At 41.7% G+C, this 24,756-nt stretch overlaps 1 protein-coding gene across 1 annotated transcript; it reads right to left on the bottom strand.

The window, feature by feature from the left end:
- Nucleotides 1–21,450: 21,450 nt before the first annotated feature.
- LOC105048127 (uncharacterized) lies at nt 21,451–23,141 on the bottom strand. Its single transcript, XM_010927334.4, is given in 2 exon segments — nt 21,451–22,676; nt 22,679–23,141. Coding segments are annotated over 2 exon segments (954 nt in total). The 5' UTR covers nt 22,710–23,141; the 3' UTR covers nt 21,451–21,753.
- Nucleotides 23,142–24,756: the final 1,615 nt, after the last annotated feature.

The following is a 24,756-nucleotide window of genomic DNA, read 5'->3' as shown; positions in this document are numbered from 1 at the left end:
AAATACTGAAAATAACTTGCTGATATCTTTATTAATGTATTCCCAATATTTCTGGTAAAAGAAAATCTGAAATCCATTAATATTCCCAATATTAATGTATAATATTTCATAACCGTCTGGTAGTGGGCCACCCATAGTCAGGCGGAATTTATTGCGAAGGGTAGTGGAGCGGAATCGTGGCTATTGCCGTAGCTCGCCACGTGGAATCAGTTGCGAGGAGTGGAGCAGCGTCCGAAATCAAGCCTCCCGGTACATCCTTCATGAGGGCAAATTGTACAAAAGATCATACTCCTTGCCCCTCTTAAGATGCCTCCGGCCCTCGGAAGCTGACAACGCCTTATGGGAAGTACACGAGAAAGTTTGCGGAAACCATTTGGGAGCTAGATCTTTATCCCACAAGCTACTCCGCCAAGGATATTACTGGCCAACGATGCATCATGATTCGATTGAATATGTTAAAAAGTGTGATCGATGCCAGAGATACGCCAATGTCCAGAGACAGCCCGCCACCGAGCTCACACCCTTGAGTGCCCCATGGCCTTTTGCACAATGGGGGATGGACATCCTTGGCCCCTTTCCCATGGCGTCTGGACAAAGAAAGTTTCTCCTTGTAGCGATCGACTACTTCATCAAATGGGTTGAAGCCGAACCACTAGCAAAAATCACAGAAGCGAAAGTACAAGATTTCGTCTGGAAGTCAATTGTATGCAGGTTCGGTCTGCCTAGAACCCTAATCACTGATAATGGACAGCAATTCGCGGGAGCAAGATTCGTCGAATTCTGTGAAGATCTAAACATCTCCCACAACTTCACATCAGTAGCCCATCCTCAGGCGAACGGCGAAGTTGAGGTGACTAACAGAACCCTTTTGCAGGGGATTAAGACAAGGCTTGAAAAAGCAAAAGAAACTTGGGCGGACGAGCTTTATCATGTGCTATGGGCGTATCGAACTACCCAAAGGTTACCTACGGGGGAGACCCCCTTTGCTTTAGCCTTCGGAACGAAAGCCGTCATCCCGGTCGAGCTTAAACTCCCGTCGGCACGAGTCGTGGCATTCGACGAACACCAAAATTTACAAAGTCTTAGAGCCAACCTCGACCTACTGGAAGAAAGACGGAAGATCGCTCAGATTCGAATGGCAGCCTACAGACAGAAAGTTGCTCGATATTACAACGCCCGGGTCAAGAACGAAGCCTTTAAGGCAGGAGATCTAGTACTTCGACGAGCTGCTGTCTCGCAACCTCAGGACCGAGGGAAACTCACCCCAAACTGGGAGGGACCTTATAAGGTCAAAGAAGTAGTCCGGCCCAGAACTTATTATCTTAAGGAGCTCGGAGGAGCCGACCTCCCACGACCGTGGAGCTCAGAAAACTTACGGATGTACTACCAGTAACTTCGTTTTAATCAAAAATCACATACCCATATGTCTTTGGACAATCCAAACAAACTGTATCAAAAGCAAAAGGGCAACCTCATAAAGTCGAAGGCCTGGTTCCATTTAGACCGAATGGGGGGAGAGGCCTTACAACGCCCATATGTGCCCCCACAGCCCTGTTAGGGACAGGAGGAGAACCTCGCCCTAACTTGAGCAAAGTCGAAGGCCTGGTTCCATTTAGACCGGATGGGGGGAGAGGCCTTACAACGCCCATATGTGCCCCCACAGCCCTGTTAGGGACAGGAGGAGAACCTCGCCCTAACTTGAGCAAAATCGAAGGCCCGGTTTCATTTAGACCGGATGGGGGGAGAGGCCTTACAACGCCCATATGTGCCCCCACAGCCCTGTTAGGGACAGGTGGAGAACCTCGCCCTAACTTGAGCAAAGTCAAAGGCCCGATTCCATTTAGACCGGATGGAGGGAGAGGCCTTGCAACGCCCATATGCGCCCCCACAGCCATGCCAGGAACAGGAGGAGGACCTCGTCCTGACATGAACAAAGTCAAAGGCCCGGTTCTTTTAGACCGGATGGGGGGAGAGGCCCTGCAATGCCCATATGCGCCCCCCAAGAGGAAAATCTTGCCCTAGCTTAAGCAACTTCGACCGGTGGTAAGCCCAGCCCGGACTCCTACGGGAGCCGGGCTCTGTCACCGACTTCGACTACATGACAGCTCCGCCTGGACTCCTACAGGAGCCGGGCTCCATCACCGACATCGACTACGGGACAACTCCGCCCGGACTCCTACGGGAACCGGGCTCCATCGCCAACCTCGACTGCCGGTAAGCCTTGTTCGGACTCCTACGGGAGCCGGACTTCGCCTATGACCTCGATTGCAGGAAGACTTCGCCCTGACTCCTACGGGAGCCGGACTCTATCCACGATGCCAAGGAAGGCTCCGTCTGGACTCCTACGAGAGCCGGGCTCCGCCCACAACTCCAACTTCGAGAGGGATTCTCCGTTCGGACTCCCACGGGAGCCGAACTTCGCCTCGGCTTCAGCGGAGAAAAACTCCAAGCGAAAAAGGAAGGCAATGGATTGCAACAGTGACGATTGGAAAACAAACAGCGCCCGAGGTATAAAAACCCTGTCACAGCAAGGATTGGGACTCCCGATGGGAGTCCCAGCTTTCAAGGAAGCTTTCGGCGCAAAATAAGACAACTCCCTTAGGGTGACAGAGGCTCGGATCTCCGAATTCAAGCCCTAGGAGGGACCCCGGGCCCGAATGGCCCCAAGCGAACCTGCGGCCATTGACGGAATGACAACCGGGTATCCTCAAACGGCATAAAAGTCGAAAAGGAGCTCGGCAAATAACAATCCTACATAAATAAAAGAGGTCGTCGATGACCTTAGGACGACATGAAAAAGAAAAGAAGAAAAGGAGGAAGAAAAAGGAAAGAAAAATGAAGAAGTTCGACAGACAACTATTCGATGCAAGATGCAGACAAGGTAACAAAATCTCCTTTTCATTTAATAAGATATACGTTACAAGATCCGGTGGGTCAAGAAAAAAAAAAGAAGATATACATCATTGCAAGCCTCGCGAACACGGCTTGGAAAGGATATACCGGAGGCCACTCCAAGCTGCAAACTCCTCTTCCCGTCTCTGTCCTTCTCAACCGCGTTCTCCAGTGCGTGTAACGAACCTATCGGCTCTCATCCCGTCTCACTTCGCTCCATCTCCGAAGTCCCAACCCTAGGGGGAAAAGGGTGGGATAGATTCTCGGGGGCGGTAAGGGCAACGGCAGTAGTGACGAAGACCTGTTTCAAGAAGAGCCGGAGTCACCTTGGAGGCAACAGTGATGCCTAAGATATGCTCCATCTCCGAATGCTCCGCGACAGCCGCCACCCAAAATGCTCCGGCAAGGTCGGCATGCGCTACTTCCACCGTCCCCGCAACAAATTCCACTGCCCCATCGTCGACGCCGACCGCTTCTGGTCCCTCGGCCCCGACGGCATCAAGGATCCCGCCACAGCTTGTGACGACAGCTCTGCCCTCTTGACCGGTATCACCCCGCCTTGCTACTCCAAAATTCTCGGGCAGAATAACTTTACCGACGGCCCCCGTTATTAAACCCCTGTTGTTGAAGGAATTCTTCCTTGAGCACCCTTTGAAACGACGGAGATCCTCACCGGCCGCTGTTCTCCTCCTCGCCTTCCTCCAAGCCCTAGACATCCCTTCAAGGATGGCCTCCGGGGTAGAGGACATGGCGTGGGAACCCCTTAGAGAAGAATTGGGGGGCTGAAAACGGCAAGGACCGGTGCGGGGGAAGTAGCTGAGTAGTTGGGCTCTCAGATGAAAGAAGGGTGCCGTCTTCTCGGCAGAATGAAACCCCGAAGGGAGAGTAAGGGGTTTAAATAGCCAGCGAATCTTAGCGCAGTTATGGCAGCGGGCGTACCTGGGCCAACTGATGCATGCCACGTGTTCCGCATGTCCCCTTCACCACTATCAAGGATTGACCATTCGCAGATTTTCGTAGCGCGACGCTTGGGATCGCGTTTCGATTGAAGTTCCGAAAAGACTCTTCAGGTCACCTTAACCAGAAAAAGAGTTCCGATATGCACACATTTAATGTCAAAATATCTGGGAGCGACGGTGCGCAGGATTCGAGGGGACGGTTTCGGCTGTGCCCATCTCTCTGTACTTTCTTCATTCGAAATTCGAACTCGAAAGTAGGAGGACTGGTGTTGGGTATGAGATACCCACAGCCGAAGCCCTCAGCAGAATCAGCTCCAGGAAAACTCCGCCCGGGCTCCTACGGGAGCCGAGCTTTGCCCTCGACTCCAACGACTACAGACGGACTTCGTCCGGACTCCTACGGGAGCCGGACTCCACTGACAACTTCGACCTCAAGTTGACTCCGCCCGGACTCCTACTGGAGCCGGGCTCCGTCCTCAGCATCAACTGCTGATAAGCCCCGTCCGGACTCCTACGGGAGCCGGACCTCGCCTTTGACTTTAATTGCAGGAAGACTCCGCCCGGACTCCTACGGGAGCCGGGCTTCGTCCTCGACTCCAACGGCTGCAGACAGACTTCGTCCGGACTCCTACGGGAGCCGGACTCCTACGGGAGCCGGACTCCGCCGACAACTTCGACCTCAAGTTGACTCCGCCCGGACTCCTACTGGAGCCGGGCTCCGTCCTCAGCATCAACTGCTGGTAAGCCCCGTCCGGACTTCTACGGGAGCCGGACCTCGCCTTTGACTTTAATTGCAGGAAGACTCCGTCCGGACTCCTACGGGAGCCGGGCTTCGTCCTCGACTCCAACGGCTGCAGACAGACTTCGTCCGGACTCCTACGGGAGCCGGACTCCGCCGACAACTTCGACCTCAAGTTGACTCCGCCCGGACTCCTACTGGAGCCGGGCTCCGTCCTCAGCATCAACTGCTGGTAAGCCCCGTCCGGACTCCTACGGGAGCCGGACCTCGCCTTTGACTTTAATTGCAGGAAGACTCCGCCCGGACTCCTACGGGAGCCGGGCTTCGTCCTCGACTCCAACGGCTGCAGACAGACTTCGTCCGGACTCTTACGGGAGCCGGACTCCACCGACAACTTCGACCTCAAGTTGACTCCGCCCGGACTCCTACTGGAGCCGGGCTCCGTCCTCAGCATCGATTGCTGGTAAGCCCCGTCCGGACTCCTACGGGAGCCGGACCTTGCCTTTGACTTTAATTGCAGGAAGGCTCTGTCCGGGCTTCTACGGGAGCCGGGCTTCACCCTCGACTCCAACAACTGCAGATAGACTTCGTCCGGACTCCTACAGGAGCCGGACTCCGACGACAACTTCAACCGCAAGGGGGACTCCGTCCGGACTCCCACAAGAGCCGGGCTCCGTCGCTGACTCCGATTGCCGGTAAGATCCGTCCGGACTCCCACGGGAGCCGGACTTTCCACCTGACTTTAGTTGCAGAGGACTCCGCCCGGACTCCTACGGGAGCCGAACTCCGTCATCAGCTCCGACCACTGTCGAGCTTCAGCCGATGGATCTGCACTCTCTGACAGGCTGTATCAACGGCCATGATTCTGCTCCACTCCCTGCGGCGGACCCTACGCGACCCCATTACTCTCTGACAGGCTGTATCAACGGTCATGATTCTGCTCCACTCCCTGCGGCGGACCCTACGCGACCCCATTACTCTCTGACAGGCTGTATCAACGGCTATGATTCCGCTCCACTCCCTGCGGCGGACCCTACGCGATCTCATTACTCTCTGACAGGCTGTATCAACGGCCATGATTCTGCTCCACTCCCTGCGGCGGACCCTACGCGACCCCATTACTCTCTGACAGGCTGTATCAACGGTCATGATTCTGCTCCACTCCCTGCGGCGGGTGCTGCGTGACTCCACTACTCTTCGCAGCAAATTTCGCCTGACTCTGGACAGCCGTCTACCAGACGGTTACAGGCGTCGCTGTCAATCTGCTGCCCCCTCCGTCTATAAAAGGGAAACCCCAGATACGTTATTCCATAAGCTCTCGTCTTTTTATCTAAAAACTCTGCTAAATTTTTCGTTCGAGCACTCCATTCTTGTTGAGGCAGAGAACTGACTTGAGCGTCGGAGGGTCTTGCCGGAGCAACCCCACCTCCGGTTTAGACTTTCTTTACAGGTCCCGGCGGCGACCGTGACTTCTCCGACTCTAGCTTTTCCGACGCAAGCGAATTTTTGCACCAACACTTACCGATATAAAATGCTGAAAATAACTTGCTGATATCTTTATTAATGTATTCCCAATATTTCTGGTAAAAGAAAATCTGAAATCCATTAGGATCGGGAGATTTGTTTTTCGTCAAACTAAAGACTGCAGTCTTGATCTCATCGACGGAGAAAGGGGTGACTAAAGATGCCAAATCAGGAGGGGGGTCGAGGTAAAGCTTCTTCCGGTCAATATCTGCATACTTAACTCCCAGAGTGCCAAGGAGAGATTGGTAGAAAGAAAGAAATACCTGTTCAATGTTTGACTGGATTCTGAGATCCCGATTATTGTGATAAATCTCCATGATCTGATTTTTTCTCATTCTGTTTGAGGTTGAGATGTGAAAAATTTTGATATTTTTGTCACCCTTATGCAACCACATAGTTCGAGATCTTTGCTTTCGCATGATCTTTTCTTGTTGTAAAAAAGAATCGAGCTTAAGCTTAAGATCTCTCTTGAAAGCTCGTTCTGCAGGGTCGAGACAATACTGTTCTTCTACCACATCAAATTCAATTATTAAACTTGAAATAATATTTTTATTGGGAATGATGTTACCGACTGATGATTTGCTCCAGCTCCTAAGATTGGCATGAAGATATCTAAGTTTGAGGACCGTGTTTGTAGCTCCGTCAGTTGAAGATGAAGATCGGGACCATCATTTTTTGATCAGATTGTCAAAACCATCATAAAGTAACCATAGATTATTAAAACAAAACGGCTTCGTTTGAGGTCCCTGGCAAGGTAACACCACCTTGGTGACATACCATCTTTTTACTTGCCGTGCAATTGCTACTGAGACCTGACCCCTCGTGCAGAGTTCCGATCTTTTGTCTGCACTAGTAGAGAGCTACCTACCCTTGGTGTAGCGTCCAACAGCAATAGCGTAACATTTAGAAGGGTTTTATTTTAATTATGATTGCATGATACTTAAAGGGGTTTTATGCTTGCGTACAGCTTGGACGTTTTTATTCTGGCTGAAAAAAAAACAACATACATAACTAGTTTAGTTTCGTATTCCTTCTGAATTCGCTCTTATTTCTTCCTCATCTTGTTAGGCAGCTAGAGCATGTCTTCTTTTATTTGCATGAGTGGACTTCCACTCTTCCCATTGAGTTTCTTATATATCCGAAGGCTCGCAATACGTGCCCAAGTTATATATATATTAGAAAAATTTTGATTAGGCAAGTTGATAATATTAATGAAGGAATCATCTTATCATATAGTTACTTCGATTGTTTAACATCCTGAAATACAAGTAGGTAAACATAGAAAAACTAACATCTTAATTATTAATGAATCAAAATCTAACAAGTAGCAAAATTCACATGTTAGAGAAGTGTTGAAGTTGATCGTAACCTTATAGTTATTAAAATGGTCATACAATTGATATTAACATAACTGATGGGAACATCTACCATGACATTGATGTGCTTCACGCTTATATATAAATTTACTAAGTGATCAACTAAGTCAAAGGTAAAGATATTATCATCATAAAAGTGCCATGTTCAAACTTGTTGTTCAATTCATCTATGAAATGTTTCAGTAGTAATTAAAAGAATTGTAGAGATTTATAACTCATACACAAAAAAAAAAAAAAAAAGAAACTAAAAAAGTCATTGATATGTTAAAATTATGAACAATATATGAGCTTTTATATGTTTTTTTTTCTTTTTCTAGAGAGAGTGAGGGAGAGAGAGAAGGAAAGGGAACTTCCTTGGAAGAGAGGAGTATTGGCTGTCAGTGCATGTTATTGCATCACCCTATTCACAAATTTTAGCAGGCGTGGGGACTCCTTTCAATAACTAGGATCTCTAGATATCTCTAAATTCCATTCTCAAATAAGAAACAACGTTATAAACAAAATAAAGTGCAAACTAGCAAAATCCAGCCATATAATAATTTAATCATGACATTAGGATTATTTAAATAGTAAGCAAATAGCTGTTGCATGTATTTCAGCTTCGATTAGTCTAACTTACTGACATCATTTATCATTAACTCATGATTGTGACGTTCTTCACACCTTAAATGAATTTGAATGATAAATTTTTGTTGATCACAATTATTGGCATCGTCTCAAATCTTTCAAGTGCAAGTGTTATATTGTGGCTGACATTTGAACAACTAGGAAGCTGCCTCAAAAGGCTGGGTGCAAAAATCTTGTCTGTCCTTAGCATTTTGCTAAGCATCGCATATATTATCGTGGCTCTCTTTCATGACATAATCTAATCTAATGAGTTTCTATCTCAAATCTCTTTTCTTTTTTTTTTCTTTGCAAAGATAAGGATTATAGGCAATTCATGTGGACAAATTCTTTACGCAATTCATATGACCCAGCAAAAAAGACCTCCACCGAGAGGATTTTTTTGGAGACTCTGGTTATAAGTCGTTTTAAACATTTAATGAATTCTTTCCTGCACTTAAAAGTCATTGTGATATTAATCTTACCTACTGAACTCTTACTTTCTTCGGTTCGGCCTCAGCATTTTGGCCTGTGGCAAGTTGAGCTTGGACAATTTCATTTGTCGCCATGGGACAGAGGATGGTAATCATTTCTAGCTATCGCCGATAGACTGATTTCTGTCTGATTTTGCGTCAGGATCTGACAGCTTGGACTGGACGGCCCAATCTTGCCCGTGGTTCGCTCCCTTCTTTTGCCCTTCGATTTCTTTGTCCATTTTTAATGTTATATTTTATATATAGCTTCCCGAGCCGTGCTGCGTCGGAAAAAAAAAAAAAAAAGAAAAAGATAGCGACGTGTCCTTCGGCGTTGCTCCAACGGCCCCGCCACCGTGGAATTTTTTATCCCTCACCTAACGAGGAGCGACGCAGGAAGAAATAGACCGGATAATACCTACTCACATGCTCTTTTTTTTTTTTTTTTCTTGGTATCTAAACCTATCTACCTATTTGGATATAGATAAAAATTTAAATATTTAATTAATATTTTTATCAATATTTATATCTATCAAAAAAATAAATATAAAAATAAATAAATAGACATCCAGTCTATATCGAATATATAATTCTTCCTGTAGCTATATTAAATTTTATATAGTAATATTTTTTAAAAAATAATTATATTAATATATTATTAACTTGATTTATCAACTACTCTATAATATCTTTGATTTTGATACGATGAAGTTTAATTATTTGACTTACATTTATATTTATATCCATATTTTCAATAGGTGAATATAGAGATATAAATTTTTAAAATAAATATAGATATGAATTTTTATATCCAATTAATATCTATATTTTATTAAATAAAATAAATAGAGATATGGATATACCAGTATTCAATCTGTATCTAATTCACTTTCAATTCTAAAGATCGGAGGAGCCAACATGCTTGAGAAAAATCAATATCAAACGTATATATGCATCGCTTGTGACTCCTTCTCATGTCATTTATTTGTTGACATTCAAAAATTGATTATTTATCGATTAATTGTGATGACATAATAGATAATATTATATTTATTAAAATTTAATATATATATATATATATCTTAGATAATATTATTACAAGATTTTTTTATAAAAAATGATTTAATTTTATAATTAGATGAACAAAATTATATTTTTAAAAAATATTTTATTTTGAATTTTTTTAGACTATTATATATTTACTCTCAAATTAATATATATATTTATCTTAGTCCGTGCCTGATGTTGGCAGCAAATACACATCTGCATAATAATAGTAAAGCAATACACAGATATTAGGGGTGGCATTCTATGTTGATACATAAGATTATAAAATAATCTTCCGTAATACCATATATCAAGTTTTATTTTTTATTTTTTTTATATTTTTTAAATAAAAACATAAATAGTATGATAAAAAATAAATAAATATTTTAAATTATTATATTTAATTTTATTCTAAAAAAATAAAAAATAGACAGAGTTGCAGTTGTCAAAAGCTAGAACTCTTTACCCTCCTCCTACCATGCTACCTCCAAAGCTTATGTTCTCTATCTATCCTTTTTAAAAATTGAATCTTGGTGATGCCGGTAGTTGAAATACAATATGAATCATTTTTTCAGAGTTGACAGTTAAGCTCTAGGTCACTTTGAGCATTTGGATCAAAAAAATGAATTATACAATAACCATATGCCAATAGATTTTTGAATGTTACTTTGTAATCTTTCGACCTATCTAGACGTCATGTACCATTGTTAGATGGTCACTTTGATTGATATAGGAAGATTATTCCTGTACTACCGATTTAGATTCGAATCTATGGGATCACACTCAAAAAAAAATTCTGACTGATCATGTGGCTGATCGATAATTAAGAAGTATATATTCTTAGGTATAATAGTCAATTCGATTGATGATTAATTCTGTAAAAAAATAAAAAAAAATTCTCAGAAGCAAACGAAACGACAATCATCTCGACCTGACTTCATGGTGCCCGAGTCTCCGTCAGAAGATGCCGATGATATTCTCAAGAAGATGAAGAAGACGGAGTTCATCCCCAATGTAGTTGCCATACTTGATGGGCTCTGCAAAGATGGATTGATTCAAGAAGCAATGAAGCTATTCAGGTTAATGCATGAGAATGGAATAATTTTTGAGTTGTAATTTACACGATGGTTGTAGAAGGCTTCTGCAAGACAGCAAAGTTTGACGATGCAAAGAGAATTTTCAGAAAAGATGCAAAAAAATGAGATATGCCGAATGTTTTTAGCTACATAGTTCTGAGTCAAGGTTAATGCCAAGGGAAGAAATTGGAGAATTTTATTGAATCCTGCATAGAAATGTTGGATGCCGGGCACTTACCAAATACAGCAATCTTTGTTGGTTTGGGAGGCCATCTTTGGAAAGAAAAACTCTAAGAGACCATTTTGATCTCATCATGGGATTAATTGATAAGAGTAACATTTTATGTAAAATATTATGATTCTTAACAATTAAATCCCCATGGTGCAGGGGTTGAGTGCTAGTATAATGTAAGTTGATACATATTTAACCATCTATCCATAAGTTGTAACATCAATAAGGGAGTAGCAATCAATATTTTGAAAATAAAAAATATCATTTAATTTATATAAAAAAATAATATGACACTACAAATACTATGACTAATAAGTTGTTCTGTTTCTACGAATGGGTAGCATAGTCTGGTAGAACCGTGCAAAGATCAGCTTTGAGAAAGCATTCCTTTTCAATAGCAAACCATCGGACAAGAGGCAGCAGACTTATGCAAAATTATTTCAGATAAATGAAAGGAATGTAAGGTTCTCGGAAAAAAAGAAAATGAGAGAGAGAGAGAAGGGAGAGTAGAGGGAGAGGGAGAGGGAGAGGGAGGAGGGACAAATTATGAAACACTTTGTATAGAAAAATGAAAATTAATATGTAATGATACAGATGCGGAACAAAAGGAAAGCCGATGCATTTACATCTGGCGAAACCCAATCCCAGTAATTATTACTCATATCATTGGTGAGAAATTCCTCCAAACTCTCTCGCCACTAATAATACTCCAGGGAAATAATGCGTACTTGCGATTCGTTTATTATTCAATACTCATGGCTGCGGGGACGAGGTTGAACATGGTGGATGAGGAGCTGATGATGACGGCTAACAGCACTGTCGGCCATGTGACTGACGAGTTTTTTAACTTTGTTCTCCGAAATATATAGGCTCTGGACCACGTTGCTAGGCCGTGGAGAACCTCACATCCTACGTTCCAGTGGGAGCCTCGCTCGTACGTAAGGAACTGACTTTGGAGGAACGGACAACATGTGCGTTCACCTTTGAGATTAGTGTGGGACCTTCCCTTGTATCAATCAAGACTTCTCGACATAGAGCATTATTCCGTGGAGATGATGTTTGGATGAATTTTGCCTGCATGAGTCCTGCAACAAACCAAATTTATAGATGCATAAGAACTGTTGATCTGCTCGGCTTGATTGGAGCTGGGCTGTATTGTATAAGAGCCGATCTACAACCGAGGAATGATGAGGAGGGATTATCGAAATATATCCGATGGATATCTTTTGATGTTTGAGCCATACAAAATTTTAGAAAGATATAATAGTAATTCGAAAAGAATAATGAGATAAAAGCAAGATGACAAGTCTCATATTTTATGATCTTCTAATTTATTTCCACACAAGATTATATTTTTTTTTTATCTAGTACACCAAGTTGCAATTGTCTATACTAATTGTACCGTAAATTATTCGATCATTGATTTTGCATGACACATATAATTTATGTATTGATTAAATTTTAATGAGCGGCGAATAACAGCCTTATCATGAGCAGCATCAAATCTAGGGATGAAAAAAAAAAATATATATATATATATATATATATAATATTACTGCTGCTGCTGCTAAAGCTTCCAAAGGCTGTCGCCCCATGGGCCACCCTAGCGTGTGAAGTCACACCAAATATAGAGCTAATGTAAACGGTGCCATCATGCTAAGTCATCCAATGGAAATAACACTCTGGTATCTCTCTCATTTTTCTGGTAAGCTTTAGTATCTATCTCATTGTCGAAGTGATTCTGTAGCGATTTTTATGGTTCTAGCATCTCCCATCGAAACACGTGTCTATTAAAGGCCAGTAGCCTAGTACCTAAGCTAATTAATGTCATCACTTATCCTACAGGCTGGCCCGGGGTATTCTCCAATAAATTCATGTACCGATTCCATGTGAGGGGCATCACAGGGAACAAGTCTAGGAGTACGATCGTCCCGGACTACTTGTAATTAGGTCCGGCGCGGTGGCCACGTATCAACGTTAAAGTTGTAGTGTCGTACGAACGCTCATGCGCTTGGAAGGTAAAAGTAGGCACTTGTAAGCTTAGGTGTCCTGACTGTACCCAACTGATTTGGACCGCTGAAACTGACGTGCCCACCGAAGGGAACAGTAGTTATTGTTGTTGTTGCTTTTTTTTTTTTTTTCTCTTTTTTTTTTTTCAAATGCCTCGCCTTATCCCCAAGCTAGATTCCATTAGGATTAGATTCAAACATAGAGCACGGATTATGATTGGTCGGTGGTTGATTGTGATATGGAAAGAAAATCAAACATGATTAAAATATGCAGCATTTGGGGATTGCAGTGGCCATGAATAAAATTTAGAGAACTTATTCATCAAATATTCATGCATTTTTATTCCGCTGAAACATATTCATGGACTCCCAAATAGACAAACAGTATATAAAATAATCCGGTTATCATGTGGCAAGAGAGGATTGATACAATTCAAAAATTTATTATTATACATCAAAGATTGGTGGGTCATAAATTTGCTACATCTTGCGAACCACAAAATATGTAGGGATTCGTATCATTAAGTTATCTATTTCATTGCCATCTATATTATCTTTACATGTACCAAAGCAGAGTATGCCTCTTAGTTAATATTGATTAGCTGAATAAAAAAATTATAAATTGGATTCACATTCTTCCTCTATGATATCAGCCATCCATTGCACCGAAGTCCATGCATGCAATAATTTATTTTTTGGTGAGAAAGATAATAATATTTGTTTGACTGATCGATGTTGCAGTCTTTAGTTTTTGATATCCTCATTTTTCTCATAGCATTTTTTTTTACACATCATACAGAGTCTTGTTCCTAAATGTTCTCAGAGCATTTAGTAATATTAAATTCAATCTAACAAGTTAATGTTAGGTTGAAGATGCTAGTCAATCGAGCTAATAAAGTCTTAGGTGGTTGTAGTATGACATTTAAGTCCAAGTCTGTGGTTGGAACTACCGCGAGTCTGCTAGTGATCGAAGTGAAGGGGGTCTAGGGAATTGCATCCGAGTGATATTAAAAGATAGAGAATATTATAGCCACTATTATTGACTAATGGATATGATTGTTTTCCGATCAAGATTGCCAGTAGATAATGGGCTACATAATGGTGAGCTGCCCTTCCCAAAATACCATTAGTCTCATAAATTTTAGAGAAAAAGGTATTTTTTTTCCAAGATATCCTTAGAGGGCATTTGGTTTGTGGCCGGAATCAAAAAATTAGAATCGAAGTAGCTATATTATACCAATATATTTAGTTGATGACTAAAATCAAAATGGAGTTGAATACTAAGAAAAATTAGAGATTAAATATAGAAAGTTTGAAGTATTCTTATTTTTCTTCAGAATCAGAACGGGAATAAAAATATTTGAATCAAATAACTGAAATGGAAGTTATTCATTCTCATTCTCATTCCAAAATTTAAAGCCTTCCAACCAAACGTATCTTTAATATCCTAAATTTTAGTAAAGATATAATTCGATATAAGATTTCTTAGCACAATCATTAGAGACTTTTCCTACTTGTCAAGCAATTCTTTAAAAAAAGTGCTTCAAAATGTCCATTTATATTTTCTTATCATGCACATAACAAAAATGGGTCAACATCTACGAATAGGTTGAACTATATTCGCCCATATCCATTTCACTCCCATCTAATTAGCAACACCGGGCTCCCAAATCTGAAAACAACGTCACCACAACAAAAATCTAGTGTATGCTCACGGACCAGTGCATCAACTACCCCATGAATGGCTCACACAAATCTTGCATACTGGTGGTCGCGTGCTACCACTTTAGTACATAATCTTTTATCACTGTTCAATATCCAATGTGACATTGTAATAGGATCTGATGGATAGAGATTGGGCTGCTCGGCTCATCTGAAGTTGGGCTACATGGTACAATAGCCAACATACAACCAAAAAGCGACGATCAGCAATCGTCAGAATATGACCGACCATGATGTCTTTCTCAGCAGAGTTTATGAAGGAACAATAGAGATCTGAGTAGAATAATATGGTGAAAGCAAGGTAAAAAAAAAATCTCTTGTTAAGGGGATCTTCTGGTCTGATTTATATTAATTATTAAGAGGATAATACCAACATGTTGTGATTTGGATCGCATGATCTTTGGACGAGCTGTCATGCTCTTTTCTTATCTTTAGGCGGAGATCGTGTCAAGCTATAACCCCACATTGATCTTTCAGAAATTTGCTCGATCATTGGTTCTAAATGCCGCATGTCATGTTGTTATCGGTCAGCTGAGCTGGTGTGCATAATTTTGATGAGCGATGAATCCGAATCATATCATTATTAATTCACGCACAAAAATGGCAGCACATCTTAGAAGATCCAAAAAAAAAAAAAAAAAAAACCAGCCATGCCAGAGAGTCAGCTCGCCACCAGCCCCTAAGATAACGTGTTTTGCTTCGCCGCGCTTTGCCCGTGGGTGGATGGAACGTCTCCCTCGCAAAGCCGCGAGCCTTCGCTCGAGGCTAAAAAGGAGTCACGCACATGCGCCTTGCTCGCCGGTGGGGGCGGGTTGAGGTGCGGGGTCTCGTCCTTCCTCGGATCCCCGCTCCCATCGTACCACGGTAATTATTATCACATCCACCAAACTTTTTATCCCATCGCAAACTCTTATATCCATCCAAGTAGTCATTCATTTCCCGTTTCCATCATCCTCGCTGTTGGCGGACCGGAATCCGTTTCCACGCCAACTTTGCGGCACACCACGCATTTATTATACACATTGAGAAGTTACGTTATGTTATAGTAATATATATGTGCTTTAGTTTTCAGGATTAAAAGAAAAGGGATATGTTGGTCCCCCTTTCCTCTCCTGCGAACACGTAGTCCACCAGATCGAAGAGATAATCTGGTCCCCCTGTCCTCTCCTTTCACGAGAGACTTGTTTGGAACCACGTGTCTTTCTCTTGCCCTTGTGATAACCATGCATCATCATGTCCTTATCCATAGGCATGATTGATTGCTCTATCTGCTCTTACCTTATCGAGAGGAACATCCAAAGCAATACTTAGCGGGACAGCCATGGGTCCTACACGTATAGCCTACTTTTCTACGGTTCTAATGTTCTGCACCATTTTATCAGTGCGCACTGCCCCAATGGTCGCGGCACCTTGGCGCATGGAATTTACACGAGGGAAAGACGTATGATGGCTCGTGGAGACCGTCGCTGCTGCGTGAATCAGAGAATGTACTCGAAAAGGATGCCGGATGGGCATTTTTCATTTTTGCCTTCGGTGGTTCACGGAAAGCTTGTGATTCAGTGGTCTGTCAAAGGATTCTAATGTCTCGGTGGTCTGTCAAAGTATTTTCAAATCAATCTTGACTTATTTCTAGGCAAACCAATTTGGCAAATTATCCTCCGTTCCCCAATTAGTTATCACTTATTTAAAAATTCTCATAGATTTTGTTATGTATTCGGTTTGCAGAATTTTTTTTAACTACAAATTAATGTTGCCATATGGAAGTGCCAATGGCATATATATATATATATCATGATTAAAAAAAATTATTTCATAAAGATTTTTGCTATTGTCTCATCTTAGAAAACTCTCATATGCATATACATGATTATATGTTTTGTGGATGATGAATGGAGTGCAATCCTATACCATCTAAGTGAAGAAACAACAAACGTCAGCAAATCCGTCAGTGCAAACGATTTCCTCGGCCCATGAGCAAACCAAGCCTACTATGAACTCGGCAGCCAGGGTTCCTTCTCGGTGAATCTGGGAGGGTCCAATTCTTAGAAAGCCCTGTTTGTGTCAACCATGCAGAGAAAATTCCACAGCATTTAGGTTGTGCAATCATGTTGGTTTATAGTTCCAGCGTAGATGGTTGTACTGGAGAAATAGGAATTCTGTTCAAGCTGTCATGATTCCATCGATGATGGATGTTGAAGTACTGAAGGATAACATCACTCAGAACTCGAACCACCCTACACATTCTCCAAGTAAATAGGCGTAGCCACTCAGCTAAGCATATGGTACCTGCTTTTATTATTGATACAAAGTCAGATTTGCTTGTCTACTCTATATAATTGATACTCTATATAATTGATGCATTGTTTTGGTTTATAATGCACTTCTTGGTCAGGCTTCCAGATCATCCATTTGTCGCTGGTGAACCCTCCATATGGAGATTTTGGCATCCACTGTATGCATGCCATACTACTGTACACCACCAATCACAAGACGCGAGTGTAGGTTCCATTCATTGTGCACTCATCTCAGTGATGGCCCACTGCAATACACCATGGTGATTGATCGCATGCACCAACATAGATGTGCACTATGTAATAATTTTTCCTCCACATGCCTTCGCTCTGAACCTTTTGACAGTCTTATTTCCACTCACTTATAATCTCCCATTGAAGCTAGGTTTATAGATCGGACTCTCTGATCTGCATGTCCTCATTATGTGTCCTCTTCCATTACTGCACTCCTACCAGATATATCTAATGATGGCGCCCATGCTAAAGGAGTTGAAAGATGAGCATCTGCCGGCTTGCACTTCTTTAAAATGACGCATTGGGTTAATAGGATGTCATGAGTATAGTTTTTGCAGTCAGATGGTTTGTCCAAGCTTTAGCAATATCAGTAATCTAACATGCATGCGTTGATGAATGAGTACAAGCTACAAAGAACACTGATCCAAACCAAGAACCTGAAGTAGATGCCACTAGTGTTTATCAATAGCTAGCCCAATTCTAAGAGTATCCCTACAACTAAATAGATGGAAATTCCAGCATTATCACAAGAATGGAGGTAGAATATTTTGATTAAAATGAGGCATGTAAAAACACCAAATATGTTTTTCTTTTCTTTCTAAACTTTCACCTTAACCTTTTCACTGACAGTTTTTTTTTTTTTTTTTTTTAATCTGGGTGGTGCTAAAAGCCAGCACAAGGCTATTAATCAACAGCCGTGTATACTAGGCTTAGATCTGCATGCTTTGAACAAATTCTGCTTAAGAAAAGCCAAACAAATGTAGATAAAAATGTCCTTGATTGGATTAAGCCACATACGTTATCTACCATTAAAGACTTAAATAGACAGGGAGCATAGAAACTACCATCATTTCAAGAACACAGGGCTACATATACAGCATATGGCAATTGGTGCTAGCCGTCACCGAAAAAGTAAATAGGTATGTAGGACACAGCTGGGGAAAAAAAAAAAAGAGTGTTTTTTTAAATATATGAAGATTAACCGAATAAAATATACGAAAGCATTATTAAAGAATGAGAGCCAGTTTGGCAGGCTGACTAAGAATTTCTGTGTACTGAGATAACAATAGATGAGGCTTCCAGAAGGCCTTGTTGGAAATTATATAGAAGATTTCCATTTTTCTAAAAGTAAATGTTTGATTTGATCTGAAATAAAGCCATGGTTCATGCCAACAAACAACTTTGACTCCAAACTGATAAAGCCTGGTTGATTATTGTTATGATTATCATAACAAGAACTTTGGATGCGCTATGCGTGTGATTGTGAGGCACCAGCATACAGCATAATAAATGAATGGAGCAACTTGGGCTCCATAAAAGAATGGAGTCGAATGCTCGAGGAGGAAACCAAACCCAAGCATTCGCAATATATGAGGTGCACACAGTGCAATAAAAAGGAGCAAGAACAGATGCATGCTGAGGAGGTGAAGGTGTTAGGAAGAATTTGTGAACAAAGACAGAGCAACAAGTATCAAAAGAAAAGTAAATGGTTTGGACTAACAGATGATGACATGATGAAGAAAGCAACTAAAATGTGCCACATCTAGATGAATTCTAGATAAACAAGGTTTAGTATATTCCCATGAACAAAAATTAGTAAAATGCCCTAGATCACAATGAGCAATGTGCAAAAAAGCCTTCATGTCTTCATCCTTCTAACCCCTTTGTTGACAAAAGAATCAGGAAGATTTACTGTATGTAACTCGCATTGAATTTCTTATTCTTTCCCTTTATGGTCCTCTTGCATCTTCATCATCCATTACAGTTGCTGCTCTTCAGGTAGGGCAACCATTGGCTTAAATGTCACTATTACCCAAGCCAAAAACAACAAGGTCTTGTGATCTTCCTTATCACTTCTAAAAGCCTCAGTCAATGTCTTAAAGGATTAACCACACAAACTGATGCTTCTGGTACATGTTTGTCAATAATAAATCGCTTTAGGCTCCCACCTGATATGCTGTACCATTTAACATGTTCCCTGCTTCTCAAGGTCAGGAAACCAGTTATGCCATATTATAAAGCAATCTCTGAACTAGCCCAACACTTAGCTTCAGCATATTTTCAGACAAGTCAGCACATAAACTATCCCATTCAAACTTTTCTTTTAAAAGGGTTTTCATCTCAGAACAATCTAAAATCTGCATCGTGTATGAAAATAAGGCCCATAATAGCAAGTGAATTGAGGGAGTGGCTAGAAAAAGAATCACACAGTTCTGACAGCAAACTACCTATATACTTTCCACATACGGTCTTCGAACAAGATAATTTATCATTTACTTTAGTTACCTCAAAGTCATCATTTTTTAAGTATCGCTTTCCTCCAAGGGACAGAGGTTTCCTCTTCCACTACTTCTCTCCATTCATGATGGGTGCTTTCTCAACGTACTTATGCACTCTCTGGAAATTAAAGAACCAAAAAAGGCACAAGATTCTTGAGGCAGGGTTGCGGATAGGAAGTTGTCATTATGATTATGATTATCTAAAATCTAGAGTATATAAAGGGATTAATGGACTTCTGATTTGCTACTCTTAAATCAAGCTATCCTCTCTGTTGACATACAGGGATAACTGCTTCTCTGCAATTAGGACAAAATAGCCATATCGTGTGGAATATCCAAAGAGAAGAAGATCCCAAGAGGCATGAAGATGAACATTGAGAGGAAACAATATCAACAAATTTGAGCACTCTTTAGAGTCCATTGATAGAAGCAAAAAGTGACTGAAAACGAAATTCAGGAAACAAAGTTGATAAAAATGTAAAATTTGCAGTTCCCTACCTCTTATGAAGAAGCAGGTCATTGCAGTTATTTAAGCACTAGGAGTTTTCTTGTTAGTTGATTTGTTAACAGACTTGAAAAGGAATACTAGCACCAGAAGACATCATGTACAAAGTTATTTACTGTCTTATGACCGAGATATATTTTAGTGATGTAGTCTACTTTCCTTTGCAGATGCTATGATAGGCCCTCATGAAAGCAAATTATTATTGTGTTAATTATACAGATTATATAGGCGAAAACCAAGAGAGATACACTTTAAAGTTTGATTATCCAACATCATCCTGTGGATGTCAAGATTAAACATATAGCATGCAAACTGATGAAACAAGATAAAAGTGTCCAGAAGAGATCATCATGTTGGTAATACAAGATGACATCCCTTCAGTAATGTAAGATGCACGGGTGTTGGCTTCAGATTGATAAATAAAGTACATGTCTATAGGCTAGAAAGCGTGAAAATGTATAAAGAAAATGACAGTGTTTCCTCTCAAAAACCCCCTTTTCCTCAAGTTAAAGGACATTAAGTAGTTCAAAAAATGACCCCACACTCAACAAAGACAATTAAAAATCATGTGACAAACATTCCTTTCCATTGTTTGGCCTTCATCATTTTAGATGAAGGCACAGGAAATAAAAAATTGTCTGATAATGCTCAAGAATTAAAACCAATATACATTATTCATAGGCCAAACCTTTTCATGTCAAAGTAATTAAACATCACTAGATCTGATCACATAAACCAACAAGTATGAATAATATGTGCCTGCGAGATGACACAAAGCTTAATGAAGTCACCAAGAAATCACAGGGGTCCTTTTGTAACAGCAAACAACCATCCTAATTGAATGTATGCAGCTTGATACTTTCTTTCCTGAATGCCCTAGCAAGCAAACTTTCTTATTGAACTATATACATATCTCAAGGAAACTAATACAGCTAAGTCCATATTGACAGGTTAACGCTCATTCATTTTGTTAATGAAGATACTGATTTTGCAAGCACATGTTTAAGGACATATCCAAATAGGCAGCTATGATTGAAGCATATAAATAAATCACTATACCAACTCTAAGGTCAATTAATTATTCATTTGTTGTTTGCCAGTTCACACTCTTCTATATGTGGATTAGGTGACTAATCCTCTGGTGTCTTATTCTCTTAGATGCCACTCCTATCTTGTACAAGGCATGTTGTGCAAGATTTAACATAACAGATCATGGTCAATTAAAGAAACTAGAGCAGCAGCTGGGAGCTGAAAAGTCGAGATGAAAAAAGGAATACAATTTCCTCAACTTCTCAAAGACTGAACTGAATAACCAAAGAAAATAAATGCAAATCAAAAACCATGATCCAAAGACACATATAAAATATATGTTATAAACTGACTTAATACGGATAAATCAATCTACCATCCGACGAATTGACTACCAAATTCTACCAAAAAAAAAAGGACTGACTACCAAAGAGCAAGAAACAGGATCGCCATCATAATATAGTATTACAACAGGAAAAATCAATCGAAAATTTATTTGCTCGGTTTATGAGAAAGGAAGAGAAAGATGCAAGCCCAAGCTATTATTTTTTCAGACAGCATCACAACAAGAAAAACAAGAACAGCATACCCTTACAGAATCGCAGAAGCTCTCTCCCTCCTTCCGTTCCGAGACCAAATTTTCTTCTTTCCTTTGCTACTATGAACAAAAATTGTTCCACCAAACCGGAATTCCCATCAGTTCAACTATCCCCCTTTCTCAAATTGCATCATCATCGAATTTATTGGACAGAAATCATCTTTCTCAAGGCATCGCTCTGGGGTCGGTCCCGTGCTGCCAGACATATACCAGCTCGTCCCACCCGGTGCTAGCAAGCAGTCCTTCAACTAGCACACTCATGTCCACCCCGACCACGAACTCGGTGTGGTGGTCGTATCTCGCGATCAGGGCATCCTCCGCCCGATAGTCCCACATGCACACGGTCATGTCATAGGAGCAGGACAAGAGGATGCTCTCTCGGTGGGGGGAGAACTTGACCTTCCGGACGGCGTAACCGTGGCCGGCGAGGTTGGCGACGGGGGCGCGAGGGACACGGACGTCCCAGACGCGGACGGACTTGTCGACGGACGCGGTGGCGAGGGAGCACTCGTCGTACTTGTTCCAGTCGCAGGAGAGGATCTCGTGGTCGTGGGCGGGGAGGACGAGGGTGGATCGGGGGTCGCGGACATCCCAGACGCGGGCGGTGCGGTCGCCGGATGCGGAGGCGAAGACGTCGGCGTGGCGGGGGCTCCAGGCGACGTCGTAGACGCAGTAGGAGTGCTCGCAGAAGGTGCGGACGCTGGAGGGGCGGTCGAGGGTCCAGAGCTTGACGGAGTCGTCCCAGGAGGCGGTGAGGAAGGAGTCGCGGCGGACGGGATTCCAGTCGGCGGAGTGGACCTCGCGAGAGTGCTCCTGGAGGGAACGGACGGGATTGGCGGCGGGGGGGAGGGAGGCGTCCCAGAGCTTGACGGAGCCGTCGGCGACGGCGGCGACGGCCAGGCTGTCGTGAGACTCGGACCAGGCGCAGTCGTAGATGCCGTCGGCGGTCTCAAAGCACCGGAGCTCCGCGATGGCGCCGGAGGCGGGGTCGATGTCCAGCACGTGGAGGCGGCCGTTGCCCAGGATGCCGAAGTTCTGGGACGTCGCCACCAGGAGCCGCCCCTCGTAGAAGGGGCTGAACCGGACGCGTACCCGTTGAACGGCGTCTTGAACACCGGCATCGCGTATTCTCCCCTCTTCCTCTTTCCTTTCTTTGTTGATAATTTTTTTCCCCTCTCTATTTCACCGATCGATCGGAATTCGAGATGGCGTCTCGTTGGCCGCCTCCGCCCTCTTCCTCTTCTTCTGCGAGTGGATCACGCGGACGGGGTAGTTCGCGATTTCTTATTTCTCATCGAGATGGGAGGATGTGGTCACCCCGGGTGACGATAAGAACGTTCGGCGCGCTCGGGCTTGTTTATTGGCATAGTTGGGAGGTTCTGACGCCGCTCGCCGGACAGCAAGTGACGTCGGCGCGGAGATGCTTGAGGAGATAAATAGAGCTGGGAATTCCTATGCATCTTCTTTGGTTTCTCTCTGGTCTTGGAGCCTGATGTATCGGAGGGCAAGGGTTCTTACTACATGTTGCGCCCGGGCGGCAGAACTCCCCTCCCTGGATGCAGATAAAGAGCAGGAAAGATTACTGGTTTCCTGGACCGAGCAAAGGATAAAATCGAAAAAAATTCATCCCATCTGATCTAAAAAATTAATTTTATTTAATTAAAAATATAAATTAAATTAATAAAATAATTATTTATGATCAAATTTAATTTTTATTTTTTAAATTATATAAAATCGAATCCAATCAATATAGTATTTCACAAATTTATTTTTATTTTCAGACGACATCATTTAGATTTTAATATTTTATTTTAAAAAATATTCATCATATATTTAAATTTATAAAAATATTAATATTAAATTACTGATAAAAATATATAATTTGAATAATTTTAAAAAAAATTTCAAATGAGTAAATTTTTTTTACTATTTTTTTTTTTTTTTTTTTTTTTTTTTTTTTTTTTTTTTCAATGAGTAATTTTTTTTACTATTTTATTTTATCTAAATTCAAAAATAAATCTAAAATTTGTAACTAATAAGATTGGATTTTTTTTATTAAATTGATAAAAAAATAAGCTTAAATAGATCAACAGCGGACTTAAAATCAATATTAAATTAACTTTAAAGCTTAAACCGATATAACTCATTCGAACTATTACAAATGGTTCACTTCGGTTTCAAACAGTTTATACATAATAAATGATCGGCAGTACGTTAAATTTTTTTCAATCCGATTAGTTCGATCGGATAAAATTTTTCTCTCAATCCGATCAAATCCGACCAGTGCTCAGTCTAAATTTTTTTTGAGATCTGTAGATTGCTGCACTCTCATTACATATCATGTTTGACTGATCTGGAGCAATGTTATCTTCAACATGATGAGATTGTCAGTGAGATTCATCTTAGAGAGGACTCTAAGTCAAACTATCGAAATCACTGGCCCATCTTCATCAATTGTGGCCTTCATGGATTTGAATTTCTAGGCTTTTCTCACTACTCATGCGGCTATCCATCTAGTTTTGCATTGTCTGGGAGTTTCCTCTTCAATTTTCTTAAGATCAATTTCAATGGCAATGTGAGTAGTAACAAAGATAGAGCTAGTTTCATGATTCATGAGCCTACTTGAAGTTGATGGTTGCTAGCAATAGCCATCTCTTTCATACCATGATCTTTGGAGTTGAGCTGAGGACAGCCTGGTCGGGCATTGATACATGAGATTAATCTTGGGGGCCGACCATCTTTTCATCGAGGATTTAGCCAAAATGGTGGGTTGGATTCAGAGGTAGACGAGTGCTCTGCATTATTAAAAAAATAAAAAGTAGGGAAAGCTTGATATTATCGGCCAGCTACCAGATTATTAGGCGAGGCAAACCAAATTGGATTTGAGCTAGGCTCACCTTAGGTATGATCAAAATTAATCAGATCCGATAATGTGTAGCCTAGCCTTTAGGCTTACCTCTCAAGCCTAAACTCAATAGCTTTAGGCTTCAGATTGGACCTCGAGCTTTTTCATAAAAAATACCCATCAACTATGTAACACCTAACCAGCTCTATATAAATCAACAACCCCGATCACTTTTCCTCCTTAATATCGATCGAAGTCCATTCTTAGTTGTCGAATACTTCCGAACGTATGGTGAGCACCTCATGAAAGGGTATAGGGTTTAC

This window comes from Elaeis guineensis, chromosome 7 (genome assembly GCF_000442705.2).
Source record: "Elaeis guineensis isolate ETL-2024a chromosome 7, EG11, whole genome shotgun sequence".
NCBI lineage: Eukaryota > Viridiplantae > Streptophyta > Magnoliopsida > Arecales > Arecaceae > Elaeis > Elaeis guineensis.
This window is presented reverse-complemented; position numbering and strand designations above follow the sequence as displayed.